The sequence below is a fragment of the Carettochelys insculpta genome, chromosome 4 (assembly GCF_033958435.1).
Source record: "Carettochelys insculpta isolate YL-2023 chromosome 4, ASM3395843v1, whole genome shotgun sequence".
Lineage (NCBI taxonomy): Eukaryota > Metazoa > Chordata > Testudines > Carettochelyidae > Carettochelys > Carettochelys insculpta.
The window spans coordinates 67,402,372-67,429,369 of NC_134140.1; the positions used below are offsets into that span (position 1 = coordinate 67,402,372).

Sequence of the window (26,998 nt, forward strand, 5' to 3'; positions counted from 1 at the left end):
CTTCGAGATGTGTCCCCGTGGGTGCTCCACATTAGGTGTCGGGCTCGCCCGGCACCTCAGATCGGATCTTCCAAGCAGTTTCTGCCGGACCGCACATGCGCTGGTGCGCGCCGCTCCCTTGCGCGCTCCTGGCCACGTGCGCGATCCGGTCCCCGCCAGTTCCTTGACCAACCGCCTCGGATGCTCCTTCAAAACACTAGACAGAGATCCGAAGCGGGGAGGATGGGCGGGTAGTGGAGCACCCACGGGGACACATCTCGAAGAACCACCGTTACTACGGTGAGTAACCTTTCTTTCTTCTTCGAGCGTCCCCGTGGGTGCTCCACATAAGGTGACTACCCAGAAGTAACCCAAGATAGGAGGTGGGTAATCAGATTATGTGCAGCTCGTCCCCGAGAGGACCGCTGTCGAGAGACAGGTATCCTCTTGGAATACCCTGTGAAGGGCGTAACGTTTGGCGAAGGTGTCATAGGATGACCAGGTCGCTGCTCTGCAAATGTCTTTTAGCGCAACGCCCTTGAAAAAGGCTGTTGATGCCGCCACCGCCCTAGTGGAATGAGCCCTGGGCGTGGCCAGTAAAGGAGTCTTTTTGAGTTCGTAGCACATTTTTATGCAGGATACGATGTGCTTCGAGATTCTCTGCGAAGAGAGACCTTCTCCTTTCGATTTGGGAGCGAGAGAGACTAGGAGTCTATCCGTTTTCCGGAAGGACTTGGTCCTGTCTATATCGAAGGCTAGTGCCCTCCTCGCGTCCAGGAAGTGTAGGCGCACCTCTTTGTTAGAGTTATGAGGCTTTGGATAAAACGAGGGTAAAACAATAGGTTCGTTAATATGAAACTCAGAAGAAACTTTAGGAACAAAGGCTGGATGCAGCCGTATGGTTACCGCCTCCTTGGAAAAAACAGTGCAGGGTGGCGTTGCCATAACTGCCACAAGCTCACTCACCCTGCGAGCTGACGTGATTGCGAGAAGAAAGGTCGTCTTTATCGTAAGGAGGCGGAGGGAAACCGTGGCCAAAGGTTCGAACGGTGGTCCCGTTAGCGCATTAAGCACCAGGTCCCAGTTCCACGAAGGTGGAAGCAGTTTCCGAGGGGGGTATAGGTTTACCAGCCCTTTGAGGAACCTGGTAACCATGGGATGGGCGAACACCGTGTGCCCTTCCTCTTCGTGTCTGAACGCCGAAATGGCGGCAAGGTGGACCTTTAACGAGGATAGTGAGAGTCCTCCTCTCTTGAGGTCCAGTAAATACTCTAATATTACAGGTATAAGCACCGAAAGGGGGGCTAGCTGTTTGGTAGAACACCATGCCGTGAAGCAAGTCCATTTCTGCTTGTAGGTCTTCCTGGTGGAAGTCCTCCTGCTACTTTCTAGGACTTTTTGCACTTCCTCCATACATGTGCTCTCTAGGGAGCTGAGCCATGGATTAACCACGCTTGTAGTCGCAGGCCTTGGGGGTGCGGATGCACTATGGACCCCTGGGCTTGCGTGAGCAGATCCGGCACCACCGGAAGGGGCATCGGTGGACGGTCTGACATGCGCAGGAGTAGGGGGAACCATTGCTGTTGATCCCACATTGGGACTATCAGGATCGTTCGGGCTCCTTCCCTCCTGGCTTTCTGCAAGACTTTGTGGATCAGCACTGTGGGAGGAAAAGCGTAAAGCAGGGGGCCCCTTCAGGAGATCGCGAATGCGTCCCCCAGGGACCCCCGTCCGAGTCCTGCCCTGGAGCAGAATCGTGGGCACTTCTTGTTGTGTTGAGTAGCAAACAGGTCTATCTGGGGAAAACCCCATGCGTGAAAAATCGGTCTTAGCAGATCAGGACGGATCTGCCACTCGTGCGTGAGTGCGAAACGCCTGCTCAGCTGGTCTGCCTTCACATTGTGAGCGCCTGGTAAGTACGAGGCTTTCAAGGTTATATTGTTGGCGATGCACCAGTTCCATAACCGGACTGCTTCCGCACATAAGGCACGGGACCGAGCTCCTCCTTGCCGATTTATATAAAACATAGTGGAGGTATTGTCTGTACTGATCCCTACTACTTTGCCTTGTATATGGTCTCGAAAACGTCTGCAGGCGTTGAACACTGCTCTGAGCTCCAGTATATTTATGTGCAGTGACTGCTCCGTGGAGGACCACAGCCCTTGCGTCACCTCTTCGCCCATGTGTGCTCCCCACCCTATGAGGGAGGCATCTGTAGTAAGAAAAACCGATATTTGTGGCTGGTGGAAGGGTACCCCTGTTATCAAGTTCTTGGGGTTTACCCACCATTGCAGGGATTTGCGTACCTCTGTTGTGGGCGACACCACCCTGTGAACGGTGTGTGCTGCTGGTTTGTATACGCTCGCCAGCCAGTGCTGCATGCTGCGCATGTCTAACCTGGCGTTCTGTACTACGAACGTCGCTGCTGCCATGTGGCCCAGCAGCTGTAAGCACGTCAGAACTGGCACCGTAGGGCTGAAGGTGATGACTTGCACGAGGGAGCCGATGGCCCGAAAGCGTGTCTCTGGTAGATACACTCTCGCTGTAATAGAATTTATGCGTGCCCCTATGAACTCTATGTCCTGTGTGGGGTCTATCTTTGATTTTGCCAGATTGATAACCAGGCCGAGCGAAGAGAACATGCCTGCTGTGACACGTATCATGCGTAGTACCTCCTCCTTCGAGGCCCCTTTGAGTAGGCAGTTGTCCAGATACAGGAACATAAATACCCCCTGTCTGTGCAGGTAGGCTGACACCACTGCCAAGGTCTTGGTGAAGACTCTGGGGGCCGAGGAGAGGCCAAACGGTAGGACCTTGTATTGAAAATGTTCTTTGCCTACCATGAACCGGAGGAATCGTCAGTGAGCCGGATGGATAGTTATGTGAAAATACGCGTCTTGTAAGTCGAGGGCTGCGAACCAATCTCCATCGTCTAGTGCCGTAAGGATGGAGGCGATTGTGATCATCCGAAAGCATTGCTTGCGCAGGTACCGGTTGAGGCCTCGAAGATCTAAGATGGGCCTCCAGCCTCCTGTCTTTTTCTCCATGAGGAAGTACCTCGAGTAGAACCCTTTCCCTTGCAGTTGCTCCGGCACTCTTTCCACTGCCCCTATGAGCATGAGATGGTCTACCTCCTGCTTGAGCCTTGCTACGTGGGAGGCCTCCTGGAGGTGGGGCCTGGGTGGAGGTCGTGGCGGTGGGAGCGACTGGAAGGGGATGGCGTACCCCGTGGCTATGATCTCCAGCACCCATTTGTCTGTGGTGATCCTTTGCCACTGGTCGTAGAATGGTCGGAGGCGATGGTGGAATAACCGCTTCGGATGACCTTGTGTGATGGTAGTGATGGCGCAGCCCTGGATCTGTGCGTCAAACTTGTGGCCTTTGGCCCTGCCCCGAGGACGCACGGCTCTGTTGGGAACGTCGCCTGGGAGTTCTGTACTGCTGGTGCTGTTGATGTCGCCCTTGCTCGTAACCCCTGTGGTAGTGGGGACGCTGTTGCTGGTACTGGTACCGTCTTTGTTGAGGGTAGTACTTTTTCTTTCTGTATGGAGGGGTGTAAATCCCCAGGGTCCTAAGTGTGGCTCTTGAATCTTTACTGGAATGAAGGACCGAGTCAGTTGATTCGGCAAACAGCTTCTGCGAGTCGAAGGGAAGATCGACGATCTTTGCCTGCAGATCCCTCGGTATACCCGAAGTCTGGAGCCAGGACTCCCTTCGCATCACCACTGCCGTGGCTGTGGAGCGTGCTGCTAACATCCACGGCGATCTGAACTCCCGTCCTCGAGGCCGCATAGCCTTCGTGCACGATGGCCTTGAGCACCGGTTTCTTGTCCTCTGGAAGCGAGTCCATGAGGGAGGTTAACCTAGTGTAGTTGTCGAAATTGTGGGTCGCTAGATGCGCTGCGTAATTTGCCATTTGCAACAGTAGTGTGGAGGAGGAGTAGACCTTTCTGCCGAACAGCTCTAGCTTCTTGGCATCTTTGTCTGTTCCCCCTGTCTTGAATTGAGATGTCTTTGATCTTTGTTGCGACGACTCTACCACCAAGGAATTTGGTTGTGGGTGGCTGAATAGGAACTCCATGCCCTTCGCCGGCACGAAGTATTTCTTATCCGCTCTCTTGTGGACAGGCGGAATAGCCGCAGGGGTCTGCCATATCATAGTGGCGGACTCCAAGATTGCTTCGTCAAGTGGTATTGCTATTTTGGAGGAGGCCGGAGGTCTCAGATTTTTGAGGAGCTTATGGTGTTTCTCTTGCACCTCTGCTGTCTGGATGCCTTGCGTGAAGGCCACCCTTTTAAACAGCTCTTGAAACTGTTTGAGATTGTCCAGAGGATGGACGTCCCACGGGGCCGTAGCCTCGTCCAGGGAGGAGAGCGAGGAACCACTAGCATACGCCTCTCTGGACCCTTCCGGTTCCTGTTGGTGATGGTGCATCCGCTCGCTGGAAGCTTGCAAGGGAAAATCTCGGGGTTCCATAACCGGTTCCCCCTGAGATGCTTGAGTCTCTGTTCCTGTTCGTGATTGCCCCCGGGGATACGTGACCGTCTGTGGGGATCTTTCCCTGGTAGACTGCTGGTGGTGTCTATGCCCCGCGTGATAGGGACGACCATGGCAGCATGGGTACTGTTCTTGGGAAGGTGACCTGGACCACTCCCTTGGTGCATACCCCCTGCATCTGGGGGAGCGAGATCGTCGAGAGACCTGGGACACTGGAGAGAGCGATTTGTGATAGTACTCCAGTGGCTCAAACCCCAAGAAGGGTGAAGGTGGTCCCAGCCAGGGCGAGGCTGGTTGTAAACATGGAGACGGGGGCTCCGGGTAGGCTAGGGGGGACCCCTGCCTTCTAGCTGGAGTCTGCAGCATGAGCGGAGGGCTGAGAGAAAGCAACTCTGCAGCCCTGTCTGGAGAGGGGCTGCGGTGCCTTGTTTTCTGTGCAGCCTTCCCCCTCCCTTGAGGGAGTGGCTCCGCCCCCTGACGTGCAGGGGATCCTGGCCCCGTCCGCGCTGCGCTGGGCACGCTCATGGGCGGTGCCGCACGGGCGGTGTCCTCCGGTGCCTGCAGGCTGCGTGCCTGCGCGCTCTGCACCGCCGGTTCCCCGGGGGTCGGTGCCGCTGCCTGCGGTGCCACCGGTACCGGCGCTTGTTTAGCTGCCGCCCTGCCTGCGGTGCGGGGCGGCTGTTTGATCATCGGAGGCTGAGCCGCCTCCACGTGGCTCTCCGTGCCGCTGCCAATCAGCTGCTGCTGCGGCTGGGGGCTGTGAGCTCCTCCCGTCCCACTCGCTGTTGCTGCTGGCAGGGATCGGGTTGGGGAGACTTTCCTCCGTTTTTGCGCTGATGGGGTGAGGGAGGCGGCTTTCCTTTTATGGGCCCCGGAGGGTCCCTCCTGCTGCGGCCGCTCCAGCACGTCTGGCTGGAGGGCCTTGTCGAATAGCCGCATTTTAAGCCGCATCTCCCTGTCCTTCCTTGCTCTGGCTGTTAATTTTGCACAGAAGGAGCATTTCTGCGTGACATGGGACTGCCCAAGGCACCTTATACAGTGACTGTGCCCATCAGATGCTGGCATTGCCTCTTGGCAAGACTCACATTTCTTGAATCCTGAAGAGGACATTGTTGGTGAGTCTTTTAGTTGTTAATGGGGTACTTAGCACATTCTCTGTGCTGTTTTCCCCCTCTCGGATAGCCTGCTGCAGCAGGAGGGCTAACGGCCCTAGGCTCCTGGCCTCCGGTGCTCCGCTTGTTACTAGGACTGGACTGAATTCCGTCCCGCTTGTTGTTTCTTGGTTTTTTTTTGTTTGTTTGGTTTTTTTTTGAAAGTAACAACTGGCTAACTTAACAATAGACTAAGAACTTGAAAACTTTAAAGAAAACAGCTAAAACCATTGAATACGCTAACTTGGCCATAGACTAGTCGGATTCCGTCTGCAGCCGACGGCGGTTAAGAGGAACTGGCAGGGACCGGATCGCGCACGTGGCCAGGAGTGCGCAAGGGAGCGGCGCGCACCGGCACATGCACGGTCCGGCAGAAACTGCTTGGAAGATCCGATCTGCGGCGCTGGGTGAGCCCGACACCTAATGTGGAGCACCCACGGGGACACTCGAAGAAGAAGTAACCATGTTAGTCTGTATTCCAACAAAACAAACCAGGAGTCATGTAACACTTTAAAGACTAACAAAATAATTTCTTAGGTGATGAGCTTTTGTGGGAGAGACCCACTTCTTCAGAGCAACAGCATTTCCAGTACAGACTGGACAGTTATATAGCAGAGACATCCAAAAAAAATGAAATAAAAACTGACAAATCAGATACATGGAACTCAAGGGGGAGCAAAGGAAAGAGATACTGATAGTCTTGCCTGAGATGATTACGAATACCAAAGAAAGGTAAACAGTCCTTGTGATGCTTAAGATAATTGATATCTCTATTGAAACCAAATGTTAATGTATCAAATTTGAGCATGAACTCCAGTCCACACATCTCCCTTTGTAATCTGCTGTTAAAGTATCCCTGTTGAAGAATGCATATTCTCAGGTCTTTAACAGAATGGCCCACGCCACTGAAAAGCTCACTCATGGGTTCATGTCTATTAAGATTCCTAATGTCTGCTCTGTGCCTATTCATTCTTTGGCAAAGTGTTTGCCCAGTTTGTCCAAAGTACATAGTAGAGAGGAATTGCTGGCCCATGATAGCATATCTAACATTGGTTGAGGTACAGAAGAACAAGCCCCAATGTTGTAATTAATGTAGTTAGGTCCAGGGATGGTATCTCCAGAATAAATATGTGGACAAAGCTGGCAATGGGGTTTGTTGCAAGGAAAATTTCTAGTATTACTGTGGTATGACCTGTGCTTGCTCGTGAGATTTTCATTAGGTTAGGAGGTTGCCTATAGGAGAGAATAGGTGTCTTACCTAGAGCATTCCGCAGTGTAGCATCATGTTCTAGTGTAAGTTGTAGGTTTCTGATGATGCGCTGCAAAGGTTTGAGCTGGGGGCTATTGGTAATGACAAGTGGCGTTCTGTTATTGACCTTCTTGGGCCTATTTTGAAGTAGCTGGTTTCTGGGTATTTGTCTGGCCTTGCCAATTTGTTTTTTCACCTCTCACAGTGGGTAATTAATTTTTATGAATGCTTGGGAGAGATCTGAAAGTTTTTGGTCTCAAAAACAAATTGACAGGGCCAGACGAATACTCAGAAACCAGCTACTTCAAGATAGGCCGAAGGAGCGGGTCATTCTGTTAAATCGAGTGTTAAATAGCAATTATCTCACACATTAAAAGAACTGTTTCCCTTTCTCTGGTATTCATAAGGATCTCAGACAAGATTATTCATACCTCTCCCTTGCTCCCTCTTGATTCCATGTATCTGATTTGTCAGTTTTTATTTCAGTTTTTTGGACCTCTGTGCTACATGACTGTCAGTCTGTACTGGAAATGCTGTTGATCTGAAGAAGCTGGTCTGCTCCATGAAGGCTCATCACCTAATAAGTTATTTCGTTAGTCTTTAAAGTGCTACATGCTAGTTTGGTTTGCTTATCTGGAAGAGAGGTAATGTTGATTTTGAATGAAAAATGCCTTAATTATATAAGCTGTCACCTTATTAGCCTGGTCTTCTAGAAAACTGAGAAAAACATTTGAGAAAGAAGTTCCTTATGACCTATACGAAGCAATGTATTTCAACCATGGTTACTTTGCTATTACGCATTGTTAATTGTTAACCTTCATTTACCTTATATAGTTGATCATCTGAGGTTAGGAGGCTATGTTAATACATTTTATTCAATGCTGATTTGATTTTCTTAGCCATGAGAGTCTTTGTCTACACCAATGCTAACTTGTGCTCTAACATGGTATTTTCTCTTATGTCAAGCCTGCTGAGGCAATTATACTGAAAATATAAAGTCAATGTAGGTACAGGTTCATCCTCTCTGGTCCGGCACCTGCGGGACATGAACGGTCCCAGACCAGGAATTCTGTCAGCCCTGAAGTGGTAAATTCTGCCTCCCCTCCTGCGACATGCCTCAGCCCCTAGTCCTGGACTCCCCGCCCCACCGCTGCCAAGACTTCCCGACTCCCTCTCTCCCTGGCTGGCTTCTGGCCCCACTCACCCCACCCCAGCCTCCCTGGGCTGCAGTTTCCTGCCCGGCCCTTGCAGCAGCTTCCCAGGATCATAGATTTGTGTGCAGCCCTCGCCTGTGGCTTTTCTCACAGCCATGGCTGCAGCTTGTCTTCATCCAGATAATGGATGCTGTCAGACAAGAAAAGGCAGTATTTGGGAATTTTAACCTGTACTAGATTTCTTTTTGTGCTAGTGAAGATGGGTGAGTAATAATCCATTGGCCAAAAGCATTTAGAACAAAAGAAAGTATATGATGAGAGTGGACAGGGGAGGACTGGGAAGATGGACAAAAGCTATAAGGGCTGATGCAGAACTTGTATACAGAGCTCTGAAAGTGCTGTGCTATTCACGTGATTTTTTGGGAACCTAGGCTACATCTACACTAGCATACTACGTTGAAGTAGCCTATTTCGAAGTAAGGACATCAAAATAGGCTACTTCGACGTGTATTGTCTATACGTCCTCCAGGGCTGGTGCTGTCGACATTCCACGTCGAAGTAGTGACAGGGAATATTGAAAGGAGCCACCCCGGAAGGAAATGTGGAGCGTCCACACACACAAGTGCTCCCCATTGAAATAAGGGGCCAGCAAAGCCCCAAGCCACTCCCTTAAAGGGCCGCTCCCAGACACACTTGCCCTGCACAGCATGAGATCCACAGAGCCGACAACCGGTTGCAGACCCAGAGCATGCAGCATGGACCGCCAGCTGCAGCAGCAGCAGCCAGAAGCCCTGGGCTAAGGGCTGCTGCATGCAGTGACCATAGAGCCCCGCAGGGGCTGGACAGAGCATCTCTCAACCCCTCAGCTGATGGCTGCCATGGAGGACCCCACTATTTCGAAGTAGTGGGACATGTATCATCTACACACGCCCTACTTCGACGCTGAACGTCGAAGTATGGCACTATTCCCAGCTTTGGATGAGAATAGCAATTTCAACGTCAAAATAGCACATGGCGCGTGTAGATGCAACGCATGCTATGTCGACGTTGTGCTGGCTACTTCGAAGTAGCTGGCTAGTGTAGACGCACCCCTAATGTTCCCATTTGCAGCTCAGTCTCCCTGCTTTAGAAGTACTTGTACAAATTCACTTGCAAATACCTATGCCTATGCCAGTATCTTTCCCTCAGCAGAGAAATAACCCACACATAGAATGTATCTACAGTGGGAAAATGTCTAACGGCAGCAGCACATGGTGTTCAAGTGTACTGGCCTTATATACGCTCTTCTACTGATAGTGGCACTGGTACAGCAAAATTCTTACACATTTGCCTCGTTATACACAAGACCCTGGAGGTTTGATCACATGGAGATCGGTCAATACGGTGCCCATTATATTTTTAAATAGCTATATTTTCCCCTATTTTGGATTCTTGCCAACCACAAAGTTTGAGGACGTGGTCAAGAGTATAGCCTTTTTCCAAGTTGGATTGCTATAATTCACTTGATCCTCATAAACTTAAGTCTCAATAAAACACAAAGAGCTGTTTGTATAATAAAACTTTTTTGATAGTTCATGGAACTATTACAGTGCTCTATATTACAAAAACTGATTTTTCCCTAGGCTTCATATGTAATGAAAGCAAGTCCCTAATGCTTGGTTTCTAAGGACAGAGGCACCAACTGTAATTATTCAAAGCTTATTTAATTAAAGGAGTATTATGTGTGTAATTAGTACAATGTAATTAAGCAAATCATCACATTCTTGAAGAAAGTAAGCCTTCTAAAATATCACAGGACAAGGAGAACACCACTCTGGGAATAATGAGAAAAAAAACTCTTCACCCTCCAAAAGTTCAGTTTGTAGTTTTAAAATGATAACTTGCTGACCAAAAGTTAGATCTTAAGAAGTGCAGAGCTTACTCAGCAGCTGACAGAGATATTGTTGTTGTGCATCTTATACACACAAGCACTGGATCTATTATGATGTAGCAGTGACTAGTTTAATTCATCACCTAATATTACAAACATTCACACATACTTTACTCAGCCAGTCATCAAACTACGCAGTTCCCTTCCTATAACTGATCAGTCATATATAGGTAAATAGAGGGAGCGGGAGGAATAAAATCCTAACAAAACCACCTGATTTGTAACCAAGATTTCTATGGGCTATATAAATAGAAAAACAATATTTTGAACACTCAGCCTTTTCTTGGGCCAACATAGTTAATCATCCCAGTTTACTATCTTGAGATATAATCTATTCATCAGAATGAACATCTCTAGCCTCAGGAGGACTCCAACATAAGATTTAAAAAAAAAAAAAAAAAAAAAGTAAATAGGACAGACAGGGAGTTTCCAAACATTATTTATTCATAGTACACCCAAAGAGAATATATTTGGTGTGAAATTTAAAACAAGCAACAATGTAAAATGAGTATCTGTATTAGAACTGGCATCCTCTCTACTAAAAAATAGACCGATTTAGACTACTCTGTCTGTCTTTGTAACAGGAGAATATTTTTATCTCACTGACAATCTCAAAAGTAAATGTTGCAAGCAGTACCCTTGATCTTATAATTAGTGTACACACAGCTTTCTTAACATCATGAAACGTCAAAGTCCTGTTGTGGTCTTGGATACATTTGACTGTGCAGTTTTATTAAGCAAGACTGTTAGCACCATGTATTGGTAAATTTGCGTGACACTTTCCATTATCAGATTCTGTGGTCAGCTGCTTTTAAGTTTCACAGACTTTGTCAGTTTCTGCTGGAATTTTATACGCTGGGTAAATTTCTCTCTCAAATTTTATTTTTGGAAAATTTCAGCCAAAATGGTTCAGCCATTTCAGAGAATGAGACTGGGGGAAATACTTTGCTTTGCCCGTATTAAACAAGTCTGATAAATTTCTCTCAAGAAATCTAGCACTCCAATGCTTAGGAACAAACTTGAAATTTCACAGGGGATGTAATCATTGTGTCAGCCTGAGGCTGTCATGGGTGAAAAGCCACCTATTTCTGACCAAGTTATAAGCCTCTGGAAAATAATTTGCAGCTCACACCCACTCAGTAGTTTTTAGTTGTGTTAGATTTTTGCTGCTTTAATCTGTGAAAATCCACCCTCACTGACCATGCTTCACCATCTTTCAGCACCTATGCTGACAAGCCTGTGCATGTGCCATCCCCACTGAGTAATGATGGATGCCCTCTTGAGACCAGGCAATCTTAATTTCGGTACATCCTCACTTCCAAGTGTTTGATTCTGTAAGCCCAGTCATGTTTTTAAATGTAGGATTGTGTGCCTAATTTGAAATAAAACTACAGAAGTAATTTCAAATTGTGGGTCAGGACCCCATTTTAATGAGCTTGCCAGGGCTGGCTTAGACTTGCTGGGACCCACATTCAATGCCAAAGCCTAAGTGCTCAGCCCTAGGTGGCAGGATTCAGGTTACAGACCCCCTGCTTTGGGGCTGAAGCCCAAGTCTTCAACTTTGTCCCGCCACCTGGAGTGGTAGGTTTCAGGCTTTGTTTCTCTTCCCTCTTCTTACCCCCACTCTTTGGGTTGTGTAGTAATTTTTGTTGTCAGAAGGGGAGCATGGTGCAGTGAAGTCTGAGAACCCTGAACTAGAATATGCAACTCCAATTTCAATTGTTTCTTGGGAATTAAGGCACATTAAAATATGTGCCCTTATGCTAGAAAATTCATCCATTTGCTTTGCACAAGACATAAATGAATACTAAGTAGCTTTAGAAACATCTACCATCATACAGAAAATCAACCATGTGAAGAAAGACGAAACAAGGGTTTGCTTAACACAGGTATTAGGAAAAAAAACCCATGCTCACCTGAAATTCTGTGATGGTGAATATTTAAGTCTGCTTGCAGCATAGGAGGCAGAACAGTGTGAATACAAGCCTGATATTTTCCCCATGTGACGGATGTAGTAGGAAACCCATACCCTTCTATTACAGGGCCCAAGAGGAGGGATAGCTAGCTATAGCTTGTCTAAGTTGCACAATATTCAATATTCTCTTGCCTGAAAAAAAGGTTCGATTCTTTCCTTTTTCATATTTTAAAATATATTTTACTATTTGATTCTCAAACTCTGATTTTGGCTGTTGGGCTCCCTCCCCTTAGAAGGAAAAGCTGCCTTTGTCGGATTGCATACCTAGAAGAATCAGTACATCAACAGCCTGTCTTTTCTACACTGATAAACAATGCTGCACTGTGAAGTGAGCAGCAGAATCCAGCACTGATTTTATTTCTCATTTTATTTCTCCTTTTGGGATTTTGTCCCCATAATCCCACTTCTGAGGGAGGAGTGAAGTTGGCCACAGAGGAGGGAGTGCTGAACCAATGCCCTTTATGGTACTCAAGAGTTGGTGGCATCTGCGTGGGACCCAGCATCTCCATCCCCAATTCAAGGGGATTTAGGATACAGAAGTGATAGGAAAGGGGAAGTGTGGATGGGTGCCAGCCAATCTCTACAGTCAGAGGTGTGAATACTGGTGGGGCTTACTGGGACTGAAGTGCACTGCCCTTCTGGCTTCACTCACCTCACATGAGATCAGAGCTGCTTACTCTGTTGCCATTTTTTTCCAGTCTTCCTGGCTCCTTTACCACCCAGAGAGGTGAGCCTAAGATGACCATACCCAGACAAGGCTGTGAAGGGAAAATATACTCTGCCTACAAAGCCAGCCAAGTTCCCCAGCAAGGAACTTAATGGCATGGGGTGCAGGAGAGTGAGGAGATACACAGCCTTCCTTCTGTCTCTGGCTGTTCTTGGTGTAGCTCTTGCCCTGGAGCCTGCAGGGTAGAAGCTGCTGCAGACACCTCAGGTGAAGTGAAGCAGATGGGTCAATCTCCGCATAAATCAAAATCAGCCCTGGGACATGTCTGGGAATTAAACATATTATTCAGCTGATCTTAGGAAGTTTCCTTAGAAAAGCTACGCAGTAAGAAGGTCTGGCTGAGCTGCCAACCACTATGGAGGCAGAAGAAATTGCCGCGAATCATCCCCAGCCTGCAAGCAGGCAGAAGTACCCATTGTAATAAGTCTGTAGGTCTCACCAGACAATAAGAAGGAAAAATGCTGTAGTATCTATGCTGTTCATAGAACAAGCGTGCAGCTGGCAAGAAATTCAAACTACAGAAAATGTAAATGTGTGAGCCAGGCTGGCAGATGGCTGATTGTGCCCCAGCTCATGGAGCAGAAAACACTCATCAGAAAATACAATGGTGGTGCTACAGTAACCAATCACTCAAGTAAGGGTTCACATGCCATAGCTGGAGATATACAATCCACAGCTTGGCTTCAGGTCCTGTGGTTGGTACAGCTGCACAGCTTGGGGTGACAAGTGAATGAGTAGATAAATATCTTATTTTACATCGCAAACAAAAAAAAACCCACACCTTATAATAGTGGCAAATAATTCATCAGTGACTGATATACTGAACTCAGAGAACCTTTTCTTAACACACATTTAATAACGAAAATGTTAAGACTGAACATAATCCAGACTTCTTAAACTGCTAGAAACAGTAAAGTAACTGGAAGAAATTAAGAACTCCAAGGCCCCATCAAAATATACTCCAAAACCCTCACATACTAAACCAAAGAAATTAGATACCTAGTGCTGTTTCTTTCACTACAATATGCAAGAAGCCAAGTCATTAGGAGGATTATGCTGGTATCAGCTTTGAGTTCTAAACAGCTCTATGGCAAATAAATACTTCTGGATGTAGACAAGATAATCAAAAGTTACAGGACATACTTCAAGGGGAAGAACATATTTCTTAGTTTTGGTTTTCTATTGTACAGAGCACTTTTTAGACGGCTTGGGGAATGATGTGGAGAGAAAGTGTTGCAATCCTCCATGTAAACTTTAAAAGACAAAAAATAGACATAAAAAGACAATAATAAAAAAACTTGAGTGATTAAAAATTAAAAAAAAAAGATAATTAAAGAAGTGGCTGAGCCAAAACATCTTAAAGTGATTAGGCTTTAGAATGGACTACTTCAAAGGGAAAATCAATCAAGATTAACATTCAATAAAAGAATAAGTAAAACAGAATACAGGGAAATGTTCGGTATGATGTAACAGGCAGACTGCTAACTCAAGATCTCTTGTTTGGCTTCATCTATACTGCAGTTTTAAAGATGCAGTTAAAATTCTTGTAAAAAACTTTACCCAACCCTTCAACAACAACAAACGAAACACAAAAATCAAGAAGTCTACTTACTCTTCTTGACGCAAGTCATTAATGCTCCGATCTAGTGAGATCATGTCACTTGCCACCATATTAAACCCAAACTCTTTAATGCTCGCTTGAATGGATTCTTTGTAGTCTGGTCCTAATACATATGGCTTTCCCTCCTCTCCAGGGCCACCGGTAACTCCATGAGGCTCAGGTTCTTTGGGTTCAAAATTACCCAGGGTTCCAGGTTGTAAAACAGGATCATGGTATATAAATGCCTGAGGCTTAAACGTGACATATTGCCTCTGCATGATGTTTTGCTGATTGTTATCACCAACATGATGTTCTAGTTCACTTTTGGCCTTATTTTTTCTTCGAATGGATTCTAAGTCCACTTCCACACCTTCAACATGAGGCCAGGGTACCACAGGTTTGAATTTCTCATTTCCTGGAGCTAGTCCATGGTTTCCTTTGTCTGGCATGGGATTCTTTGCTTCTTTGTCCTCCTATATGTTCATTTAAAAAAAAAAAAAACACACACACACAGCTGGAAACCATTACAAGTAATTATAAATACAGAACTCAACTTTTTAACCCTAAACCTTAAATGCTGATACTCAGTACTGAAGTAGCAATTAAATAATGATAGCAAGCAAATACTGTTCAGAGATTAGACTCCATGTTCTCCTGTCAACAGCCACATGCTTGGAAAGATAGTCACTGGGGATTTCTAACAGGGCTAGTACCCCTAATCAGCAGAGCCCACAGCCTTGGAAGTGATGGGGCCTCCAAAAGGGCCAGGACTGGGGCAGTCAGTTATCAGTGCCACCTGGACCACAGCGTCCTCACCATCTCCCACCAGCACTCCCCACAGTGTGCTCTGTGGTACTCCAGCAACAACTGAAAAGAGCCAGGGCTCCAGGTGCCACTGCTACTGTGGTAGCAGGGGTGGCCACCAGGAGTCCCACACTCTTTTGAATGGTCAGGCTCCCAGGCAGTTGCACCCTTTACCCCTTTCGTGTTTGACGGGTCTGCTCCTAATTCTCTCAGGCACTTCTGCAAATCCCACTTATTCTCTCTAGCTGAATTTCTCCCATTTCTAAAACAGTCTGGTAAAGAACACGCTGTTATTTAACAAGGATTAACAAATCAAGCATCTTTTAAAAGGGACTCAATGTTCACCCTAGAAACAAAGATTGACCTAAATCTGTTCCCACTGAATTTAATGGGAGTACAGCTAAACTAATGCTGAGTATATCTTTAAAAAAAAAAAAAAAAATCACACAAAAGCTATTATTTAGGATCTATTGCAAAGATTTCTTGATATTTGTGTAGACACCAGGAATAACTGTAAAATTTAATATTTCCTAGAACACTCATGAAACCATTTAAGCCAACATATCTGGTAAACAAACTAGAAATTTTGATCAAGAGTCCCTTGAGCCAGGGTATTTTAATGCTTGTATAAACTATGAATGATCTGAGTTATAAGTTATTCAATTATTACATCCACAGCTTCAGACATAATTCTTCCTTACAGTGTGTGGATTTAAGTGGTAAAATTTATTTTGTTATGCAGATGCTGAAATGAACCTCCAGGTGTCAGTGCAGTATGGTTGATTGAATGGGATATGAATAAGGTACACTACCAAACACCAAGAGATAGTGTGCATATGAGTGCACACTTTGGGGTATTGAAAAAGAAATTGTTTTACAGAGATATACACAAGTAAGTACACTAATTTTAGGTAGACTGTATCAGGAACCTTGTGTAGTATTCTACACAAGAAAATATCAAAGTCCTTTGTGGTAAGTTATACCACAACAGTATGTTGCAAAATTGTTACATTGTAAACTGAAAGGTCATCTAGTAGTTTATAAAGCATTTGTACAGTAGGCTATGCAAATATTTAGGTCATAATACAATAAGAAATATGTGCTTAGCACACACACTTAAGTCCCACTGCCTTTGAGATGTAAGCACATGCTTACATGTTTTCACGAATCAGGGCCCTCATACAAAGCTGTATTTGGTTAGCACAGTGGTGTGCAACCTTTTTTCAACCACGACCCCATATTTTATTGCACTTGTGTGGCAACCCCCAAGTTAAGCCCCATAACCCCTATCAGTTCCAAACTCACCTCCCCATCACCAGCTTAACCCCTATTACCCCTGCCACTGGGTTAGTACACAGGAGTTACTGATTTAGAATTTACAGTAGACAAGAAAAAGCTACTTTTCTATACATAGGAGAGAGCACACTCAGCTCAAGGTGGTAGTGGTCTGTTTCATACCTTGCATTTTATTTAGTCATATTGTAATTGGTGCATTTTTTGTGAGACATACTGTTGTAATGCATTTCCTTGATGCTGTTTCTAATATTCTACATATTTTTGTAGCATTGGGGAAACACTATTTAGAATGTAAATAGGCATAACTTAAATCCAACTTTATTTAAAAAACATTTTCTCCAAGGATTTATGCACACATGAAAAAAATATGGAACAGGAGGGCATACATGGAGTGAGTACAATTTAATACAGGCTGATTGCAATGTAGCAAGTACACTTCTGGAAGTATTTATGTTTCTTCATATAAAAAGAGAGAATGTTATCTAATGTCTAGTCCAAATCAGGCAGTTATAGGCCTTCCCTGACGCAACAGCTATGCATGAGTCCAAAAGAGCAACACCACCACCATCACACAAGACATTTGAAATGCATGTAACTTAGGAATCTCTAGCGCTTTTCATTTCTTAGTGAATGACACCCAAAAAAAAAAAAAGTTGAATTAATCTTATGAAAGAATCTAACTTGCCTGAACCAATGAGCAATGTGCTATCAAAGTCACAAGAACATTTTAAAAAAGGATCATCCCAAACTTGGAAGGCACAGCTACAAGAAAGTCTCAGACTAAGAGACACCCTCTTTTCTCTTCAATTTCAAAGGAGAGCAAATTGAAGAAAAAGCCTTGAAATGGAGAGGAATCTGTATTGTAAGCTCCCCCTCTTCAGCACCCTCTGTCCCTACTGCACAGAACTGATAAGAGCAGGTAAAAACTAGAACAGTTTCTGTGAATAGCAAAAGCAATTGTTAAGTGTTGCAAGATCTCCATATCCAACAGTCACTCAGATGAAGAGTAGCTCAGAGTTGTGGTCAAAGAGAAGCACAGCCAAAATGTTAGATCACATGCTCCAAAGAAGTGTACAGTTTTGAGTCTGGATTTCCTGATAATCCTCTGGCTCCAGACGAATGCAAGCCCCTCACTTCTTGGCTGCGGTTTTCCTTACGTCCATCCTAAAGGGAATATGCATCTAGATGCCAGCTATTTGAAACTGAGGAGGTTTTTATAAAACTTAGTTTTTCTCCATCACACTTTTCCCTACAAAAGGAGACTGTTTTCACTCAAAATTAGGAAAAACAACAGTGCAATATCCTAATTGGAAAGGAGACCTGAGATGCAATACAGAGCTGCCTATATTCCACAGTAACCTGTGCCAATCACAAGTGGTTTAACTCACTATCAGACGACTTTTGCAAGTACATTTATAATCATCCATGGTTAAAAAAATAAAAAAAAAAAAAAAGTGACTTTCACAAGGCTGAAAATTTCACCCAATGGCATGCAGCTTTATATGATGGCTGCAAATAAATGATATCACAAATTGAAATGTTAACTAAGCAAGCAGATTACGTAAATCAGTCTGGGAATATAGACTCTCTTGAGAATTCTGAAACAATGGCTGAAGTTCTAATTTGATCTTAAACAAAAAGGCTTTAACAAGACAGGAAAAGTTTAATATTGAAAATAAATCAAAGTTAATTGAAAATGAAAGAGAAAATTGAGAGGAAGAAATCACCATACTCAAAATCCAAATATACAAATTTACAATGAATAAAAATAGATTCACCAATAACACACAGTCATTTATCTCAAATTGGTTAAGACAGACTTGGAGGCATATCTAGCAGACACTCGGTTTTTTTCTTGGTGAAATCTTTGGAGGTGCCTCTGCTTTTTGTAGCTTAGTACAGTGGAATCTATTTCTGATTTAGAGAGTGAGGAGCAAGGGAGTTTACCAAGGAAAAACAAAAAGTACCATCTTTGTCAGCCACTAATCCCTTAATTCTCTGCTGAGGCTTCACCAACCCAGAGCATGAAAGGACAGTACAGTAAACCCTTAAGATACCTGCAACCAAGTTATGCGTCTTGGGTTAATGCAATTGACACCCCAACAAGAACAGGAGCCACAAGTAATGCTGCCTTCCCTGACAGAAGTGGGGAAACTGCTCCTGTCAGGGCTGGCAGCCTGATTCTTGGCTACCGTCCCTGACCAGAGTGGTTTTTTGGTTCCCAGAGCAGTGGGGAGCTGGGAACCAGACTCCCAGCTTCCCTCCGCTTACAGGGCTAGGAAACTGACCAGAGCAGCAGATTTGGTCAGTTTCCTGGCTCCAAGGAGTGGAGGGGAGCTGGGAGCCAGGCTGTCCCTGGTTCCTGGCTCCCCTCCACTGGCTGGAGCCAGGAAACTAGCCCAGGCTGGTGTCCTGGTTAGCTTCCTGGCTCCTCCAAGCCCAGGGGAGCTGGGAACCAGGTGGCAGCCCAGTTCCTGTCTGCCTTTGACTTGCGTGAAAATCTGAGTTATGCAAGGGTTGGAAGAAAGCAATCCTCTTGCAACTGGAGGGTTTACTGTACACATGTTGCTTGAGCTTGTAGTCCATATATAGAACAAGACACATATGGAGAGGTGTAACAGTACAGCCAAGCATGAAACAAGCAAACAGTAGCTTGTCGAAGACCAACACACACTTCTCCTTCTTCAACTACAATGTTTAAAAACCTCACTGCTTGTTTAAGTTTTAGGGGTGTCACAAACAGGAGCCAGTAGAAATCACCTCGGACAAGGCTGTGCAACCAAAATATCGAGAAAAGCCATTTTTGCAAATTCAGTTACAAGATGCATGTGAATATGAGACAGTCCTTAATAAATAATGCCTAACATAACCTCTATTTTAAGACCAGTGCACACATAATGATTTGTACCAGTTAGAAATTTTAATTTACTTTAAACCCTGGGAGCAAATGAAGCAGGAAGAAGAAATGATCGCATCAACCCTCCACACCAGTGTTTGTCAATTTTTTTTTCCCTCAAGTACACCTTTTAAAAAAAATTATAAGTACTCCCAGGCCCCCAGCTTTAACCCAATGCCCCCTCCCCCAGAGCCAGGCGCCATCAGCTCCCCCTCCACTTTAACCAAAGCCCTCCTCCCCTCCTCAGAGCCAGGCACCCCCAGCTCCCTCCCCTCCGCTGTTATCTAATGCCGGCAACTCGCTGTCATCGCTGCCGCCACCACCACAGTCACTGCTGCCACGTGCTTCTCCCTTGAAGTGCTGGGGAGGAACATGTGCGCACAGCAGCACACAGCGCTCCAGCAGTTCCAAGCATTTTATTGCTCAAAGAGATGCATGCAGCTTGGGTGCGCGTACCCACCAGACTTCTCTCATGTCCTTGGGTTGGCAATCTGCTAGCGGAGCAGGGAGCCCACCTGAGGTGAGCTCTGTGGCCAGGTCTTGTGCGGAGGGGTGGGGGTCTCTTATTGGGGGAAGCGCAGTAGAAAGCCTCAGAGGAGTCAGCGGCAGCAGCATCCGGAGCCGCAAATGACTCCTTAAAGAGATGTATACAGCTCCAGAGTCACAGAACGCAGATCCCTGACTACACGATAACAGCTTGATGAGTCAGGACACATCAACACACACTTCAGCATGCATTTAACACATTCAAAGTTTTGTTTTCCTATGCTTGCCTATGCCACATAGTCAAGCTCCTTTTTTTTTTGCATGAACAAAGTACCATATTATCTAAAAAACTGGGTAGGCAAAGTGTCAGGTCTAGCATTTTGATTAATTTAAGGAAATGGTCAGAGATTTACTCTGTTTCCAGAACAGATGACTAAAGTAATGGATAAAGTAAGTTAACATACTTAAAAATAAACCTATGATAGCCTGTGGTCATACTTACAAAAGGCACTTTGTTTTAAACTTAATTTCTTAGCCAAGTTCCCATTAGGAAATTGTTCTACCCTCAAAAATTTTACCAATTTTCTTCTTTATTAACATATTTACATTTCATTATTCATGCAGCATGTTCTCATTTTGAATTTTTGCCTGTCTGCAGAGTTACATTACACCAGTCTCTCTAAGTTTTATTTTCTGGTCTTTATTCACTAGTACAGAGCTATATTATGTAGTTTGGAAAAACCGCAGTGGAACCTTAAACATTGTGAATATCGAAATAAGGATATTTGGGGATAGATTTCATTGTAAACACCTATTAAATTCAGAGAAATAAAACAAAATATAAGATCCTTAGATAAGGTGAAAGTGGATAATTTGTATGATTGCAGATCACTGGATTAAACATCAGTATGATAAGTGACAGAGTTTTAGCAGAATCTAAAAGTCTCCTAAGTCATAAAGGAAAACCTCCCCATGCTTATCCAAAATGAGAAACGTTAGCATAACACCCATTCATTATGATCATAAGAACGTTTCAATCATATGTTTGTGTGTTCTTAAGGAATGTTTTAATCATCCCTTTGTGGGGAAAAATGCTTCACAAATGCTTCACAAATACAAAAATAAACATGGCAATTAAAAATATTAATCAGTGAATACTGATTTCTTCCCAAGAACTTTTGCTGTTGGAGATAAATGAGATTCCTGTTGTAAGAGAGCAGAACATGATCAGAAAACAAACCCACGAATTCTACATTAAATTAAAAGAATTATAAACAATTAGTTATGAAGCATTTGCCATTGTGGAACCAAGAGACATAGCTCTACAGAAATGTGCAAAAGTATCTTTTGTTCCTCCTAAACTAGTTGCAACATGCCTCATGTCCACCTACAAATGTGTTCCACATGGTTTACAATAATACAGTTTTAGGCGATAGAATGGATCCGGCCTCAGTCTCACAGATATATATATAAAACTGTAGTGAGTCAGTATGACCTCCTGCAGACCCGGAGGCAGGGGAGACTATACAGAGGCCCTGGTGGGCGGAGCTGGAGCCAGGAGACCAGAGGCCCGCCCCTCAGAGGGCGGGGCCAAGGGCTAGAAGAGCCAAAGGCGGGACTCAGGACCCATTTGGGCCTGGGCCTCCGGGCAGGGAGGACGTGCCTGCACGAGCTCCTCGGCACCAAAGGGAGAGGGCCTGCGGCCGCCCGGCCAGGCCAGAGGAGCAGGCCCCCAGAGGCTCCAAGCAATCCCGGGTCCATATGCCCCAAGGGGACTACCTGGACTTCCCAGACCTACCAGGACCTTCCCGCCGGCGGAGACCCCCCACCTTGGAAGAGGCCCCAGGAGCGGGCTGCCCCAGAGTCCCGACGGACCCTTACAGCACCCAGACCCAGGATCGCCTTGCGTCTCCTGCATTACCGCCGCCCGACTACCCTAACGACATTGTTATGGACGACTGGCCGAAGCCCCCGAAGGTGGATGACCCGGAGGAGACCGACCTAGGGGGACCCCTCGACCAGATGGACTGGGACCTTCCGCCAGCAGAGGGTGAGGTAGGAAGTGGCCCGGGGAACGACGCTCACGAACCAATGGCAGTGTGTTGTGGTCTGGATCCCCACTGCCGGGGTTGCGTGTGAGCGACCCCCAGGGCCCCGGGCTGGGTCGCAGTGGAGTGGGAGGGCCTGCGACCCCCTACCCCCCTCCTTCCTTGACAGGGCCAGCCTGTGCTGGGCCTGCACTTAAACCCTTGGGTTGTTGCCCCGCCCCAAACGGAGGGCTGGGCCTGTGTTTAAACCCTTGGGTTGCTGCCCCGCCCAAACTGAGGGCTGGGCCTGTGGTTGCACCTTGTATTGCTGCCCCGCCCCAAACTGGGGGCTGGGCTTGTGTTTAAACCTTGCGTTTCTGCCCCGCCCCAAACTGAGGGCTGGGCCCAGAACTGTGCTAGCACTTGAGGACTGCTGCCCTACCCTGAACTGAGGGCCGGGCCTAGAACTGTCCTATCACCCGTGAACTGCAGCCCCGCCCTAGGTTGAGGGCTGGGGCCCATATGGTGTTGTAGCGGTGAGCCGCTGACCACCTGAACCGAGTACGGGCTGGTGCTCTAACCCCTTTTTGCTGCCGCCCGCCCTAGGCCAAGGGGCTGGGCGTCTCTGGACGTGTTACAATAACCAACAAACTGTAAATTGGCTTCCTGTTACTGTTTCAACGTAAAGTATCTAATTAGTCTAGTCTACTTTATATAGGCCAGTGCAATCAACTTGGTCAGAAGCTACTTCCATATACAAATAGTACTGCAATCACCATGGACAGCCTGCTGCATATGTAGTGGGTGTCTGGCAAGTCCTTGCTGTCCTTTCCACCGGCTTGCTTCTCTGCCAGCTGTCTGATCTTCATCTCGCCCTTCTGAAGGCCCTTGAGTAGTTAACCCAGCGAACCGCCCCCATACCCAGTCTTAACGCCTTTCAGCCTCAAACCTGCCCCCACATCCTCAGAATTAATCCACCTCAGCCCAAAACCAGCCCCTGACTAACCCATCTGTGGTGCTGGCTAGGAAGCCTACACCAGGTGGCTATGTTTGCCCAGGGGAAGGAAGGCTGGCATGGATATGTTCCTTTGATGGGGGTGAGCAAAGCCATGCCCACCAAAGGAGTGTGGCTGCTCAGGTAGAGAGGCAAGTGAGGGGCTCTCTGCAGCTTCCTACCCTATCTCCACTGAAATAATGGAACCAAATTCAGTTGGTTTAATGGCCAGATCCCTTCTGCAGTTCTGCTGACCATTAAACCAATTACATTTAGTTCTACTGTTTTGGTGGCAGCAGCATCTGGAGCCGCAAATGACTACTTAAAGAGCCGCATGCAGCTCCGGACCTGCAGTTTGTCGACCCCTGGGCTGGATAGTCTGGCTTGCTGACCATCTAAAAGTACATGACGAACAGCTGGAAGGACCAGAAAGCCAGAACCTGAACCAAAGAAACCAGAATTATAGCAATGCAGATGGCAGACTTCTGGAGTCCTGTAAGCAGCTTTTTAAATTAAGAGTTCCAGCTGGGGCTTATTTGGTAGACTCAGGCAAGTAAGATTTCTGGATTTCTAGAGCTGCGGCCATTATAGTTTGCAATTAGAAAAATACTTATCTTCAGTTAAGGATGGAAGTGAAGACCCCGCTCCCTCTCCTGCCAGTATCTGCCTCTGTCATATGAAAAGTATCAGCAACTTGGGAAACCATCCAGTTAAGTTACTCCATAGTTCCCTTCGGCACACATGCTCACTTTGGCTTCACAGACGCTATTCTGAGTCAAGACTAAAGTGCTCTTCTCAGTATTAACAGCAGCAGTTATCAATGTCATGCCATGTAATAAGAATCACTATAGCTGACTAACAAAGGAATAAAATTCAACAGGTCACAAAAATAAAAGAAATACAAGAAAAAAAATTGGTATTATGGTCATATAATCTATATCACTTTTTATCTGTAGCTTCACAAAAATCAACACGTTCATTTATGGGGTAATGAGCTTTTGCGGGTAAGACCCACTTCTTCAGTGCTCTGTTGCAAAGCCACCAGCTTGCAGTATTTAAAAAGCATGTTTATTTAATCATAGCACAGACCTGAAGAAGAGCTGTACGTAAACTCAGAAGTTTCTCTCTCTTACCAACAGAAGTTGATCCAATAAAAATATTACCTCACCAATCTTGTCTAATATCTTGGGACTTATAGGGCTGCAATATCATATAGCAAAGTACAATTTAAATTTCTGTGTAAGACAAACAAGTAGACTCACTCTGGCTTTCTAAGCAATGCTTTTCGAACAACAGTATGCAAGCTGTTATATATCTGAATACTATGGAGGACTGCAGGGTAAGTTTTGTGCTACAGGCGTTTAGCTTATTTTTATGTAGGAAGGACACCCCCCGCAAACCTCAAGCATACACTCAGAGTAGTGAATACATTTTCTAAGGATGTACAAGACTTAAGTTTAAAGATAATCAACATTTAAGTAGAATTCAAATAAAATATACTTCAGCTGAGCTACAACCAGGAAGCTATGGATTCAGGTCTTCGATTACTTTACTGAACCTTATGTGCTCAGGACTGGAAGATACTTCCCTTAGCAGACTGTAGGGCAGGAGTGGGTAATAAGCAGCCCAGAGGCTGGATTCAGTTTGTCTGGGTTAACCCCTGGCGGGTCACCAGACACTTTATCTACCTACAGGTTTGCAGGTACAGCTGCTTGCAGCTCCCACTGGCCATAAACTGAAGATCCCCACAGCCCCAGTTTGAGACACCATTTGCCGCAGCTCCCATTGTCCGGGAATGGGAATCTCTGGCCAACAGGTGCTGCAAGCAGACATACCTGTATTTGTGCAGGTAAATAAAGCATCTGACATCCAGCAAGTGCTAACTCCGGTGAAATGTATCTGGTCCATGAGCCACTTACTGCCCACCCCTACCTTACAATCAAACATGCAGCTTGAACTGTCTTCCATGCTCAGAGGGAGAACAAGCCATGTGGAGAGGTACTTAACAATCCAGTCCAATTACCAGTGAAGCAAGAGAATTAAATGCCCTATCATCATGCCTCCTCACTTGTCTCCCCCTCACTGCCAAAAGAGCATCTAAATTAATTTGCAACCTTATCCCTGTCTGATATTACAAAGCTAGGTTGATGGAAGACAGTTCTTTCGACCTAAATAAGCATCTACACTACAATTTTGCTCCTGCCAATGTAAATTGCCTGCTACACCAGCTTAATAACGTCACCTCCACAGGGTGCATAGAGTTAGTGATGACAAAGTTCGGTCAAGACGGCATCAGCACAGGCACTGCATTCCTTACAGCCTGTTCTTGGCTTTCAGAAGCTGTCCCACAATGCCCCCCGCCAACCCCCTTCCATCTAGAGTTCAACTAATGCAAGCACTTCTGGTGCAGACATGCCCCTCTGACACAAAGAGCAAAGTGCAGACACAAACGAGGCAATTACTGTAGCAGCTGTATGCAGATGCAAATCAAGTCAATTTAATTTTGTACCGTAGACATGCCTTCAGTTTCTTTGTAAGTAGAACGTATTCATAATGCTTCAACTGTGGAAAACCCTCTAACGATTGGTAACCATAAGACTGAAGTGACTCATGCCTAACACCAGCCAACTACCACCTGTTCAAACTGTCAATTCTTGAAAGCACCACACTTGCAAAGCAAGTTCTGAATAAGATTGCTCTGCCTAAATCAGGAACAACTAATTTTGTATGCCACAGTAAAAGTCACAAATTTCTTATTTTCTAGATTTTTGTGCCACAAGACAAGTTGAATGGCATGTTTAAATCAGACTAGTACAACATAAGAGAGAGCCAGTGTTGAGTATAATTTAACAGGAAGGCAACATCAACCTGCCCAGGCATTTCTGTGATTTTCCTCCTACCTCCGTCACAACAGCATTTGACAAAATGTTACAGTCCCATAATAACCTGGTTTTAAATGCCATCACTCAGGAAAAAAGATGAAATGCGAAATGGGGAAAGGAGGAAAAAAGAATATAGGACCATCAGAGTTGCACCAATTTAACCAAACTATACAAACACTCACTCACCACTTGGAACACATGCAGTCATATAGATATTAAAGTGCTTTTACAAGCACAGTTCATTCCTGCCTGGGAAGGAGAATAAGTTCTACTGACATCTTTTTACAGATATAAGTGAAGTATGTCACTAGGGCTACATCTACACTTACAAAAACTTCAAAATGGCCATGCTAATGGCCAAATTGAAGAATACTAATAAGGCGCTGAAATGAATATTCAGCACCTCATTAGCATGCCGCCAGCCACAGCACTTCCAAAGTGCCATGGTTTGCTCACCCATGGCTCGTCTACACCGGGGGGTCCTTTTTGAAAGGACCCTGCCAACACTGAAATCCCTGATCGAAATCAGCTGATAGGAATAAGGGGATTTCAATGTTGCCAGGGTCCTTTCAAAAAGGACCCCTGTGTAGACAAGCTGCAGGCGAGTGAATCGCGGCACTTCAGTGGCACGCTAATGAGGCACTGAATAGTCATTTCAGCTCCTCATTAGAATTATTCAATTTGGCCATTAGCATGCCCTTTCGAAGTTTTTTGGAAGTGTAGACACGGCCTAGAAATTGTAGTGGTACACCTGTTCCAGTAAATAAAACAGAATCATTCCCTTAACTGAAAGAAGCATATCAGTATAACCTTCCAATACAGATCAGACTGAAGAGCTAGAATTGCTGTGAGCCTGTTAAGGCTGCTATCATTGGGGCACACACAGGACTGAAACATGTAAACATGCTCTGCTAGGAAATAAATCTTGTCCATTATCACGGCTGGGCAAATGAACATCTGAAAAGCACAACCTGGAGACATGAAGACTCCATATATTTATCAAAATGTGGGATATGACAAACTAATTTTAATGCCAGGTAAGTTTACATTCTCTTAAAATGGGGTTGGGGTGGGGAATGATTTTATAGCATAACCTCTCTCTCTCTCTCTCTCTCTCTCTCTCAAAAGGTGAGCTTTCGTGGGACAGACCCACTTCTTCAGACCATAGCCAGACCAGAACAGACTCAATATTAAAGACACAGAGAACCAAAAACAGCAAGCAAGGAGGACAAATCAGAAAAAGACAATCAAGTTCTGAAGAAGTGGGTCTGTCCCATAAAAGCTCACCTAATAAACTATTTTGCTAGTCTTTAAAGTGCTACTTGACTGCTTTTTGTTTTGATAGTGTAT

At 45.6% G+C, this 26,998-nt stretch overlaps 1 protein-coding gene across 3 annotated transcripts in view; it reads right to left on the reverse strand.

The window, feature by feature from the left end:
* GALNT7 (polypeptide N-acetylgalactosaminyltransferase 7) overlaps nucleotides 1–26,998 on the reverse strand; it is a 118,785-nt gene that overhangs the window by 64,967 nt on the left and 26,820 nt on the right. For all 3 annotated transcript variants that reach the window (XM_074993018.1, XM_074993019.1, XM_074993021.1), the window contains exon 2: nucleotides 14,276–14,736. In XM_074993018.1, the coding sequence (XP_074849119.1) occupies nucleotides 14,276–14,736 (461 nt within the window). The remainder of the gene's footprint in view (nucleotides 1–14,275; nucleotides 14,737–26,998) is intronic.